This window comes from Centruroides vittatus, unplaced genomic scaffold, assembly GCF_030686945.1.
Source record: "Centruroides vittatus isolate TY-2023 unplaced genomic scaffold, ASM3068694v2 scaffold_861, whole genome shotgun sequence".
Taxonomy (NCBI): domain Eukaryota; kingdom Metazoa; phylum Arthropoda; class Arachnida; order Scorpiones; family Buthidae; genus Centruroides; species Centruroides vittatus.
Window position 1 is genome coordinate 10,669,885 of NW_027122718.1, and position 14,366 is coordinate 10,684,250.

A 14,366-nucleotide genomic window follows, 5' to 3' on the forward strand; every position below is an offset into this window, starting at 1 on the left:
AACAAATTTAGAGTCTAATACTGCTGTAATTTATCATCATTTCGTTAGTTATGGTCAAGTCGTAAGTGCAAGAATAACGAATATGTTCGAACTATGGTTTCACTAATATGATCCCTGTATTTCGGACTGTTTTTTAATCCAGGAAATATATCCGGAAATCCGACAAACTTTAATCATTTTTTTTTCTATTAGATGTAATAGGTTCTCATAAATTAGACCTTAATCTTATGATCGAGATAAGTTAATAATAATAATATCTCTCCTGTGGTCACCACCAGGTCGTCGAGGGAGAGCCCAGTAATTTTACTGATCCGTAGGTAGGGAAATGCAGGCTGGAGCACAAGCTCCTGGTAGGGACACCCATGCCAGTAAGGTCTATGGGGAGAAATTGGCTAAAACTGACCACAATCACATTCTGTGGAGATATTTATCATGGTAGTAACCAGATGTAAATGTGATACCGAGTCAGACGTCGCCCGGGTTAACAAGGTCCGCAATCGTGAGTTAGGCAGAGGCTCACGTTCTAAAAATAGGCAACAGTCGCCCTTGGTTACCGGTGGCAAAAGCAGCACGGCCCAAGCATGGCTGCTGCGATGCCCTCCACAAATGTGAGAAACCAACCAAGCCTTGGTGTTTCTGTGGCAATGCATCCACAGACCACAAAGGCTGGAAAACCACGCCACAAACTCACAACATATGGACACGACACAACATTTAAAAAGCATAGACACCATTAAACAATCGTGGGTTTTGAACCCACGATTGTTTAATGGCACTCCATGGCAGACATCCTTATGACCTGGCCCAAGGTTTTGTTGACGAATCTGCGTCAAACAACTGGTTAGCACGGGGATGCTTCTTTCGGGAGACGGAAAGATTTATGATTACCATACAGGGTCAGGTTATAAATACTAAAAACTACAGAAAACACACACAAATGACACATGCAAAAATGTCACATCATGCTATAAACTATACAACACATCACTTCTGGTTGCATGCTTTTGTCACAGATAGGTTATTTACATAGACATAATCAAGTAGCAAATATAATACACTAAGAGCTTGCAAACAAACACAAATTATTAGACATCCTCGAAGCATACAAATACATTCCACGGACGGTATTGAAAAACAACACGCACCAAATGTACAGTACTACGACAGAGCCACACACAATAAAACAATTTACCACAACAGACTAGACATTATACTCATTAACAAACAATAAAATCACATACATTATAAACATATCCATTCCAAACACGCACAATATACAAAACACATGCACTGAAAAATTCAGTAAGTACACAGAACTAGCTGAGGAAATAACGCATCAGAGGAGGGTGGATAGGGTACTTATTGTACTGTACCTGTCGTTCTCTCTTCTACATGTGTCATACCACACACAGTACACAAAAGCCTGGGCACATTCCAATTGAATAGAAACACATACATCACACTACAGAAAGCCACTATTTTGAACATAAGTAATATTGTGAGGAAATTCCTGAATACAGACACATACACCGATATACATTTTTAATTTTGGTTTTGGTTACTATGCCTTGATGCTAATCCTCATGGTAAACGGCCACCGGTGTTAACCGAGTATAACTCACATTACCTAACATAATAGTGTTAAGCTCAGAGCCCAAACAATTACGAGTTGAAATGTAAAATTTTATACACAGTTAGAGTATGTCATGAGAATGTAGACAAAGATGGGGTTTTCCGAAATTTCTCCCAGCTTAAATGAGAGAAAGTTTTACGGATTACGATAAATTCTGATTTAACTGTACTACTTTAGACGTGGCGTTTTACGAGAAATCAAACATATCTTTAGATTGATCGTATAAGTCTCTAATTAGTCTCGGAAGAGGGTGAACCTAATTCTTGCATCTAGTATAAATGGAAAAAATCAGCTATAATCTGATAATCTTAATCTTCGCTATCGTTACTTTTTGCTTGGGCAACATTAGACTGATCTGCTAGTTTTAATATGAACACTGGTAGTTGGTCATCGGTTTGTGCTTGACCAATGGACTGGCCACCATGCAGTGATCTGGGTTTTCTTCGTGTGTCTAACACCTAAACAAAATCTAGTTTCCAAACAGGAAGTGCTGCGAACAGTTACCCCTTTGGCAGATCACCGATGTGTTTTGTTGCCTTGCTCTCCGTCAATCCACCGACACAAATCTTAATGACGACATTTTAAGATCGTATAAGCATTTCACCTTTTTTATGTATGTCAACCTCAAACGCCTGTGTGTAGATATTGCAATACAGTAGATAAGAAAGTACACGTTAAATGACTTAAAGCTTGTATATTTAACGAATATTCATTCGCTAATATAGCTTTTAAATTATAGATACCGATTGTATATGAAATTATTCTGAAACATTCATTATTATTTAAATAAACAAATATTATTTATTGTTTAGATATGTTTATTTGATGTGTTTGTGATATTGTTATTTGATATACAAACGAATATATTCCCTGTGGAAAGTGTTATTATTTACATAACTTTAATATTTGTGTGTAGAAAGGAAATATATTGGGTAGTGGCAAATATTTATTAAATTTTCCATAAATGTGGAAATTTAAAGAATAAAATAATCATTAAAATCGTAATTTCTCGATAATTAACAAGTTATGTATATGCTTTATAATACACAAGGGAAAAATTTATAATATCGAAATTTCTTTCACTAATTCAGAATTTATAAAGTAATTTAAATAAATTCGAAATTTCTAACTCGCTATCTTAATATATAAATAAATATATATATATATATATGAAAATGAATATTAATCGAAGTTTTAAATTACTCTGAAGCAAAAAATTTATTTTCAAATTAAATTCTAAAAGTTGACTAAAGATGAACAGATTTATTGTAATAAATTTTAAAAAAATGTTAAATTACTATTTGGGATAAAATTTCAGAAAATAATTTTCATCTTTTCATTTAAAACTTTATTTATTAATGACATATAAAACCGATTTTGTCTTTAACGTTCTTAATAATTGATATTTATTTAAGATATAAATAAAATTAATCTTGTATTTAAATTTAATAAGCTACATTAAATTTAATAACTAATATTTTACTTTATAAGAATAAATTCTGATATATTTTTACTTTCAGGCTCTATTATACCTATATATAACAGAGGTTAGGTCAAAAAATAACCTTCCAAATTTTTACATTTTTGGACTCGGGAGACCTTGAAACGTCGAGAAGTGCAAAAAATTCGGGATTTTTCGATATGTATGGATGTTAGTGTGTTCACCCTATTTAAAGCTTAATAACTCCTGTGTTTTTTGTCGAAAATTTCTGAAATTTTGCAGGGAGGTTTGTGTATTAGGGAAATTGATGCTATTAAATTTTGGTGGTTGAAGGTCAACGGGGTGGGGAGGTAGAGCAGAGTATTTTATTTCGAATGGGATCGGATTTAATGAAGATTTTACTGGTTTAAGAAAGGGTTGTGTCTAAATTATTTCACATATTTCACCTTATTATTAGCCGAACGATGACAGGTACTATAGTGACGGGTAACAGAGGTTACGTCAGTGAATTTCATCTGTTTTCTGTATTTCAAGACAGGAAAAAGATGAATGCCACCCGACTTAAAGTTTGAATTATATGGTTGATAGACAATATTTTGACTATTTTGCGCTGTGTATAGTATACAATACATTAGCATATCCTTATATCTCTTGCAGTTTCCTTAGAGCGGCAAATAACTATCAGCAATAACTGCGTAGTAATGTTCCAGAAATTCAAGCATTAATTAAATTATATTTTGTGTTGGCCAGTAACCTTGTATTATGTAATTGTTTTTATTCGAATGCCACAATACCGCTGGTCCGATATAAAGAAGAGAGTGTTGCGGAAGGGAATTGAAGTGATTCGATCAATAGTAGTATTGACACTTGACCACCTCCCGGAAGAGAGGACAGTCAACGACTACTAATTAATGCTGGTCTACTGTTAATATTTGAAAAGTGATACGTTGTGATGGCCCCGCACGTGTTGCAAACCCTAACGTCTAATAGACTTGATATAAGACATGTTTAAATTAAAAAAGAATTTAATCATGTGTGTATTATTAAATGCGTTATAGTGATGGACTGGTATATATGGTGAGGTGTGCCGCACCCCATCCCCCACCTCAATCTCAAAACACATACCAATAAAAGAGTTTTAAAAATGTTTTATACATTAAAGTTATTCTGCAAACTAATGTACAGATCTCAACAAATCCGCAGTTCATATCACTTGCACAGAAACTATATAACAGAATTTTTGAATGGGGAACCAGTTAACACCATACTTTTACTTTCACAAACACACTTTTCACTTAAATCGTCTCTTATTAACACTAACAGATGATTTCCTCTTATCAAGTCACTTATCCCGATAACTAATCGAACTTCACATTCCATATTCCACATTCAATTTAATCAAACTTTTTCTCTGAATTTGGTGTTCAAAAAGCTTCCAAAAATGTAATCGAGTTTTCACAAATTTAAATTTGTTTATTCAATTAAGTCGTAACATTAATTAAAAGTTAATTTGTGATTTCAAATCAGGAGAAAAAAATTACCAGATTAAAAAAATGTAGAAGATACCTGATCAAAACAATTGAATATGTTATCAAATGTTGTGACAATTTAATTTAAAAAATTGTTTAATTTTATTATTTAAAAACCTTTCTAAACAATTATATTGTAAAAAAAAGCAAAAGAAAAGATTTCATTAAATTATCGAGGAATTCCTTTCCATCATTTAGATTAAGATGAGATTTGATATTGTTCCTGTGTAATTTCTTCATTTTTATAATAAAATTGTACAAAAATAATGAGTAAACGTTGAAAATAAGCATTGCAGATTACGAATAAAACATTGGATATCAGTTTTAAAAAAAATCCAGCAACGAGTTGCTTAACTTTCCCGGCAACATTTAGTGGCGCATTCTGTTATGATATCTTTTTAAAAAGACTTTTTATATTTTTAATTATTATAAAATGGTAATAAATTTACTTTTGGGGTAGGTATGGGTTTTACAAAAAGATTGTAAATACGAATAACGAGTAAAATCGTCATAAGTCTGATCTGTCTCGATATAAGACACATGATCCTCCTTTATCTCCCCACTCCGTCGACCTTTAATCACGAAATATCAAAACCTCCCTGCAAAATTTCAAAACTTTTCGACAAAAAGCACAAGAGTTAGTAAACTTCAAAGAGGGAGAACAAAATCGTACCCCCCACAAATATACCCTAACAGCCATACATACAGAAAAATCCCGATCTTTTTTGTTCTTTTTTTTTTACATTTCTCGATGTTTCAAGGTTCCCCGAGTCCAAACATGTAAAATTTTGGGGTGGGGAGTTCATTTTTTTGACCGATCGCCATACTTTCCCTCTGTTATATAACAGAGCCGGGAAAGTAATAATTAAAAACTTTACCATTTATTTGTGCTTATTAAATTATTAAGCTATACTTAGCAGTATATTTAAACTATTTTGTTATAAATTTAAAAGTCCCGTTTGGATTAACTAGAATGCTATAGGCCTATCTTATACAATATATAATATTTCGTGTGATACGGATTTTACTACGTATCATATAAAATTACATAAAATGGGACTTGCAAGTATATATTTCCTGAAAGCTTTTCACATTCTAAAATCTTCACTGCTAGAAACCGTTTAATAATTCAAATCCGTTTACGTATATGAAAGCAAAATCCAGTTACGAATGCATTTATTAATGCATTCGTAACTCGATACTCAATTACGAATGCATGAAAAGTAAAATCCTAAATGTTGTATTATGGGATAAAACGTCATTCCTACATTAATCTTTTTCAATAAATTGTGAAATTGTATAAGAAAAATGGCAGTAAGAGCGAGATAGCGAGTATAAACTGACGTCACTGATGAGTAATTCCTGAAAGATTGAAATGTTAGAATGATTTTAATGTTAACATTTCAATTTGACAAGATGTAACACTTCAAATGTTTTGAATTTGAGATGTTATTTATAGAACATCTCTTCCACATCTATTTTATTTAATCCTTAACGAGTACATCTTTCGGTGATTAATCATCAATGACGTATGACGTTAGTTATTTCTTCGATTTTCTCGCTCTAACTGTCACTTTCTTTATCTGATTTCCCTTTTCATGCGACACGATTCTTTATTTAATGCTATATTAGAGAGCACAATAATAATATTTTCAAATAAAATAAAAATCTAATCGAATATTTGAATTATTAACAGTATTATTATTTTTTTTTAAAATACTTTTCGGGATAATAATAGAAAATTAAAAACTAATATATCAATAAATATATTTAATAATCAAACGAGCAATTAATGTAACATCGTCAAAATGCCAGGCTGCAATTTTTAATCATATTTTTAATTTATTTAATTTAAAATATATGCTCTCCATCTCAAATTAGTAGTGTCTTGCCCCTGTATGTCATACTTTTCCTTTAGCAATTGAGTTATGCAGGTCATCTATCTGACTCTTTTCAGGGGGAAGTTTCGAATTGAAATAACACGAATTCTTGTATAGACCGAAAATTTGTGTATAGTTAATCGGGGTCTCCTGCCAGTACTGTTTCCATATCTGTCTTGAAGTTTATTTATCTAACACCAGTCTCGACATTAAAGAAAGACAGCGGGAATTTATAGGTCTACAATGTTTTCAAATTGCAGCCCAATAAGTTAGCAAAATATAAAAAGAAATTAATACATTTTAGCGCTTCCTGTTTAACTCAATATGAGAACTTACAACTGCAATTAAGTGTATTTGTCTCGTAGTTATTAATGTGAGAATTCGAACACCGTAAGAGTTCGAATATCAAAAATGTAATTTCTGTCTAGTATATTAAACTGTCACCTTTCATTGTAAGCCTATCTTGTAAGCCTATCGAGTCCTCACGAAAACTTTTCAGTGATTATTTCGTGGGACAATCGCAATAATGTCATGACCTTAAATTCTTTTCTTTCAACGAGGAATTTTTACAAAACTTCGGAGATTGATTGTAAGATTGTGAGTCTTTAAACTAATAATATCTATTATTATTGTGTCTAAAACAGTTTTATGTCTGATAAACTGTCGGAAAAGAATTGTATATTTTAACAATTAACTACCTTTTTTTTAGATATGTAAAAAGAAAAGGATATTGGCTGCTACAAAATGTATTCCGGAAGATGAAAGCAAACTAAGAAAGTGACTGGTGGCTTTCAATTTCAATTAATAAAAACATTTATTTTGTATATGAATTAAATATATAAACAATTATATTACACATATATAAAAGAAAAATGATCAATATTTTAAAATATAATTTAATTATTTACAGTACATATAAATATAAAATAAAATATTATTTTTTCATTTAAACATACCAATTAACAACTTTAGAATTGATGAGAGAATAGTATTATACATCTCAGAAGAAAATTTTCAAAATAAAATACGTTGTTTAAATACAATTTTGAATTTTTATTCACACTTTTTTCACTGTGGTTTAATGAGAAATGTGCACAATTATACAGATAGATCAACGTCAGTTCACAACATATTCGATTAATTTTAAAAAAATTACTTTATAATTCCCAATATCTTCCTATTTAACAGGTTGTTGCTATCAGGCTATTTTGAGTGAGCAAGTTTCGAGACTTGCACAATTGTTCGAAAGTTTTAATATCCATTCATCTAAGTTTTCTACTTTTTTAATGATAATTATGGTCTATTTATTCATCGAATGGAGACAGTATAAGACAGGAAGATACGCTATTCACATGATATTTGCTCCTCCCATTGTCCTGATTTTCTCGTTATTTTATACAAATAAATTAAAGTTAAGGAAAAAAGTGTTTAAGAATTAGCATAAAATAAAATTTTTATCTGTACGAGAAATATCTTATTTGTTGTACAATGAAGATAAATAATAATTATCCTCATAAAAGTATTATTTTCACACAGCTTGAGAGAAATAGAATTCATAATAATCGTTTAATTTCTTTAATTAGTGGTCAATTATTAATATTTTTAAATACTATAATTAACTTTTTAATCGTCTTTTAATTTAAAAAAAAAATTGACTGACTTCCGGTCCAGATCTGAAAGTTCGTATATAGTTAAGGCAGGTTCCGACTCCTATCTGGTGTCGATTTTCATCTATCTAACTCCGTTCTCGAGATTAACGAAGGACAGACGGACAGACAGACGGACGACAGTGGGAATGTATAGGTCTACAATTTGATAATTGCAGCCCAATAAGAATGATGAAAGTAATGCTTTAGTAATTTATGTTTGTAAGATATGGTTCAAGTATTTCTTCCAAAACATTTCCCAGTTCCTGTATATGCCTTGATATGGATTACGTAATTTTCTTATCTTTTTCCACATCTATTATATTAATAATTTTTATGGTAAGAAGACTATCCGAGTTTAAGATTGTCGATAACCCGGAAATTAATGGATCGTACCTCGTAAAGGGCATTTTATATTCTACAAGTACTTGGTCCTCTTCAATTATAAAAAAAAAAAAATATTTTATTAGAAATTTAAGCTTGAATTTTTCTTTCATTGTGCAATTTTACAGTAATTTAATAACTATATTTAAAAGATATAATGTTTGTTTTATTGTAAAACTACAAAAATAAACTACTAATTCATTATGTAAAATTGACAGTAATTTTACAAAGAGAAATCGAATGAACTCACTCGATGATTGATAGAGGAAGCAAAAAGCTAATTAAATTCCAACTTATTTTGATATTTGTCAATTCTCTTTTAATAGTTTTGTAATTATTTGTTCTCGCGAGATACGTGCTGCATACCTGAAGTTTATTTATATTATTATTATTAATTATTAATTAACGAAATTAGTGTTCTGTATAGGTAAACGTATTCCGTTTGCTTAATAAATTACATCACTTACATGACATTTGGCAGATTGTACAGCAATATTTATATCTCGTTATATTTATATATTATTCAATATATAAATATATAGTTAAATAACTTCGAAAATATGCACCACAATTTTTATTTACATTAATATTCAAAGAGAATAAATAATGAAAGCAGATATCACTGTGTAAACATAATATACACTCATTAACAAAAATGTTACGCACTCAGATACAATTGTCCGATTACAACAAAACTCGGCCTTAAAAACGTTACATCAGTATCTAAAAAAGGCCCCACATACTCAGTGTTCAGAATTTTAAGTGTAATTACTATTTGATGGTCTTTGAAACGTAGGCATGCCTATAAGACTCAGTCAAAGACATTTCGCACAGCTGTCGGAGTTTTATAAAGGCCTCATCATTGGACTAAGGAAGCAGGATGGCAGTTTTGTCGAAGTGTCCATCATCAGGGTTGTTTTGACTTAACTGTGAGAAATGTGTTGGAACAGTGAATACTTCAGGGAACATGTACGGCATACAAGCTCTGTACGCTCCAGTGACATCACCAAGGAAACTGACCGTGTCATTATTGAGAGATTGCAAGCCTCTCTACAGAATCCTGTCTTTTCGTATTCCATTGATAGAGGACTATCACTGACAAATTTGCATACACTGTGGCCGATATGTCCTGTCATTAGCACTCCATCATATTCGGTTTAGTTTGTAGTGATTCCGTAATAAAAAAAAAATAAATAAACTGTTAGCATATTGTCTTTAACAAGGAATTCTGGTTCTGTTTGGAAACGGATAGTCACTATATTAGTGTGTGAAGGACCTAACATGCTGGGCTGAAAGCCATTTCGTATGACACTCGGTCATTCCTAGTAATGGTGCGAAGGACATTGGTGGCACAGTAGTACTTTCGGAAAATTGCGCTCTCTTGTGTTGTTTTTCACGTCATGGCTGCTAGCTGTCATTTTCTAGCAAGATGATACATGGACGCACACACTAGTGTTTCCTAGGAATGTCTCACTCACGTTGTCACACATCCTTGACCTGTCTGATCTCCAGATTTGTTGCCTATCGAGTATTTATGGAACGCTAACTTTGGCCATGTGAAGGATCTGGAGAGACAGTTGCAACATCTGTGGCAAATCTGCCGCAGGATACCATACAATGCTGTACACGTCAATACCAACTGAATCGCTGCATATTCCACAGAAAATTATCCTTTTGCTATGAATTTGTAATCACTTATTACTACCGTCATTACTTTCTCACTAATAAAGTTTCATTCCAGTTTAACAACTTTGGTGCGTAACATTTTTTAAAAAAAATCAGCAGGTGTGTCTTATAAGTTAAATATAAATAAATCTGGCACTGAAGAGGTTTTTTTAGTTTTATTTTCCATATTCATAACTGATTTTGGAAACGGTAATCCGTATTCTAATGATCTACTTCGAAGAATTAATCCATCAGATATGTCAAGAATATCAGATTTTGGAATGTATTTTGATGAAAAATCGAAAATTTTGATATTATTTAGTTCTTTCATTGGCACTTTCGTATTTTTATTGTTTTTATTTCTAGAATTTATACGAAAGAAACACTTGAATTTTCGTGTTGTTTCAGCTGGTAATGCAGTTTGTTGAACACTGTCGCTACGTGACGTACTATCGGATGAAGTTGCATTGGCATTATCGCAACTGATGACAATATGATGATTACATCCCAACTTTTTGTTTTTTGTACTGTTACAAAAAAAAGCTTCCACAGAAACATAACAACATGTAGATATTAAAATTCTTCTAAAACCACTTCTAAATCGCGTACTCATTACAGCGTAGATGAATGGGTTAACACACGAATTGATGAATGCAAATAAATTAATGCAAAGCATGGTAAAAAAGAAATTTTCACGTTCGAAAAAATTTTCGGGTTGATATTGAGTAATAATTGAAACTAGAAAATATGGAGTCCAAGATATGGTGAAAGCGATCACCACGATAATTACCATTTTGGCCACCTATAAAAATATTAAAATTAGATTATTTTATTAAAGTTTTTAATTGGAAAATCTTGAGTTTTATACCTTTCTTCGATACGCTTCTTGACGACGAAGACTACCTTGTCGATGAAAAGCAATCTCTTTAAGAAGACATCTGGCAATTAGGTAACACGTTCCTCCGATGAATATTAAAGGAAGAAGGTAGATAAATATAAACAGGAATGTGTAATAACCTTGACGAAATTTCGGTTCGAGTGTAATGAAACAGGTCAATCTTGTGATAGTTCCGTAAGAACTGCTCAACTCATTTGAATCTGCCATCGATGGGTAAAGGAATGGACTCGCAACTACGCAAGGTATACACCAAACAATTAATAAAATATTTTTAGTTCTGGATTTGCTTTGCAATATGCGATGATGCAACGGATGAACTATTGCAGAATATCTGAAAAAAAATAATATTTTAAAATATATACTCTATTAATTATATTTAATAATTTAATTCAAAATAATAAAATAATATATGGCATGCTACTTTTATTATTTGCTGTAAAAAAATTTACATAAAGAATTTTAGCACACAAATCATATTAAATATATCCATTAATTTCTTTAATTATAACAATAACTCAAAACGTTTTAAAAAAAATTAAATTAAAATAACGTATTTATTTGAATAAACAGCACCCTTTAATATAGGGTGTCCCAAAAAAAGGTTCGTGTATAAACTCCCGAAGGGGTAGCCACATGTCTCCTTCCATCACTTATATCTGACATAGACCTTTCCAGCTCAGGCTGACAGGCGTGTACTCTTTCACAGCGCGGACTATAAAACAATGGAAGTATTTTAGAATAAAACTGAAATAAGAAACAATAAAGACTACTTCTTTATTGTAGTTGGGAAGTGGAAAGTAGTGGAAAGTTTTAAAATATTCAAAAACTTTTTAATACTTTTATTTCACTAATGTAGTAGTAAGAAAAATAAATAAGTTAAATAAGCCCGAATAGCTGTATGTATCTAATGAACACATTAAGATCGACTTCTCATAATGATTTGAATTTTTTGTATTCTTTTAATGTTCAATACGACTTAATATAAACATTGATCAATACAATCGTTAAATCAAGAAGTTCCAAAACTTTTATTATACGAGGTAAAAGTATTAAATATTTTTAACACGAATTGCTTTGTTTCTAATTTTTTTAAATTTAATTTATAATAAAAAAATCATATATTGTAGATTAAATATTGTATTTGGAGTAACTGATTAAATTGTTTTTTAAAACGTTTAATCTGTTAAAACATTCACAAAATATCAATATTAATAAAATTTACAATATTGAAAACGCAGAAATCTTAAAATGTTATTAAAGGTGTTAACGGTTTTTCTATTCTTTATAACTGTAAAAATCTCCAGCAACGAGTTGCGTAACTTTCCTTGCAAAAGAATTTCAAATTGTGTGTGGCGCCAACTGTTGTGATATTTTATCAATAAAAAGCTTTTTATTATTCATTATTATAAAATGGAAAAAGCTTAATTTTGAGGGTAGGGATGACTTTTAAGAAAACATTGTAAATGCTAATCACGAATAAAATCTTCATTAAGTCCGACCCTACTCGAGATATGACACATTAATCCCATCGTCCCACCCCTCAACCTTTAACCACCAAAATTTAATAGCATCAATTCCCCTAATAGACAAACCACCCTACGAAATTTCAGAAATTTTCGACAAAAAGCACAGGAGTTGTTAAGCTTCAAACTGGATGAGCAAAATCGTGCTTCCCTAAACACATACACAATAACCTCCATTCATAAAGAAAAAAAGAAACCCGAATCTTTTTGCATTTCTCGACACTTCAAGGTTCCGAGTCCAAAAATGTAAAAATCTTGGGAGGTTCATTTTTGACCGATCGTCATACTTTCCCTCTGTTATATGTTACAGCCGGAAAAGTAAAATGAAAAACATTAAGAAGTGTTTAACCAAACAATGTTTTAATGCTTTCCGTAGTATACTCCACGTCGGTTGTGTACAATATGTTCATCGTCGAATGGACAACTTTAGTCAACCAACAACAGCTAACGTTGGTCCAATATTAAATCGAATTAAGAAATCAAATTGGCCAGTATTGCAACAGTTGTAATTCAATTGTTGGCTGATGGTCGACACAATACAAAGTTAACTATCAAAGAGCTATTGTAATACTTATTTTAGAATTCCGTTTTTTAAATTCGATCGAGAATCCATATGCTCCATATGCTAAATATTTTCTATCTTTTATTATAGAGGAACCCTGTGGCTTCCAGTGGCCCAAAGCCAGGACCATTGAATTGATATCATTGTACAATGAACATAGGGAGAAATATGAATTACCTCAGTATACTAATATTCAGGTTGTACTGCTTGCCAAATTAACATTGTACCTATGAACCTTTCATAAATAATTTCTAACAACCTTCTTTAATATTATAGATATGGAAAATGATTTCTAATAAATTAAATGAAGAGGGGTTTTCAGTGACTCCAGCCCAGGTTGACACCAAATGGCGAGGGCTGAAAAAAACATTTAAAAAATAAAACTTCATAATTCCCAATCCGGTAACAACCGGAAACATTGGGAATTTTATTCTTTAATGGATGATGTCATTGGGAAACGGCCTGAAATATCCCCTGTTGCTACATGTAGCAACAGGGGATATTATAGCAACACAGATGGAGTGAGAGTGAATCCTCACTCAAGTTCCACTCCCACTCCCACTCCTATGTCATCCCAGTGTCCTGTTGCCTCCACGTCATCCCCGTCTCCTGTGGCGTGCACATCATCCCCGTCAACCCAATCTCCTGTGCCCTCTTCATCTAATAACAGTTCTCGTAAAAGAAAAAGAGAGAGCAGCGAGTTGCTCAAAGTCTTAAATGACATAAGAAGAGAAATACAGGAGATGGGAGAGGAAAGAAACAAAGAGCGCGAAAAACTCCACGAAATATTGGATAAAATTTTAGAAAAATTATAAATAAAGTTCGTTTTTATTGAAAACAAAAAGTTTTTAAAGTTTTTATTTCATATAAAGTAAACAAAAACTCGTTTTTAATATTTTTGATGTAATCTTTATTTCATAAACTTTTGGATGTACTGTACTATACCTTAATTATTTAATATATGATATATATACAGACAAAATGTTACATTACAGAAAGTTATATAATATATATACATTTTTAGCATTTCTTTTTTATGTCATTAATGCTGTATTCGCCTTGCAAAAAGAATGTTTGCCAAATCATTACGCTTATTTTGTGCATCTCTTCTTGCTTGGACATTTTCAATTACCGGTACTTCTGGCACTCCAACTAGCCTTTCCTCTTCAATACTGGTTTCATCTCCTTGTAAGATAGAAAAGTTG

The 14,366-nt window shown here is 31.6% G+C and overlaps 1 protein-coding gene across 1 annotated transcript in view; it reads right to left on the reverse strand.

Moving 5' to 3' along the window:
* Nucleotides 1–9,269: 9,269 nt before the first annotated feature.
* The window catches only part of LOC136990237 (QRFP-like peptide receptor), a 52,770-nt gene continuing 47,673 nt past the window's right edge, over nucleotides 9,270–14,366 (reverse strand). Inside the window, exons 2-3 of the mRNA XM_067288626.1 lie at nucleotides 11,047–11,407; nucleotides 9,270–10,980 (exon numbers count right to left, since the gene is read on the reverse strand). Coding sequence (XP_067144727.1) covers nucleotides 10,306–10,980; nucleotides 11,047–11,407 — 1,036 coding nt within the window. The 3' untranslated portion in view covers nucleotides 9,270–10,305. The remainder of the gene's footprint in view (nucleotides 10,981–11,046; nucleotides 11,408–14,366) is intronic.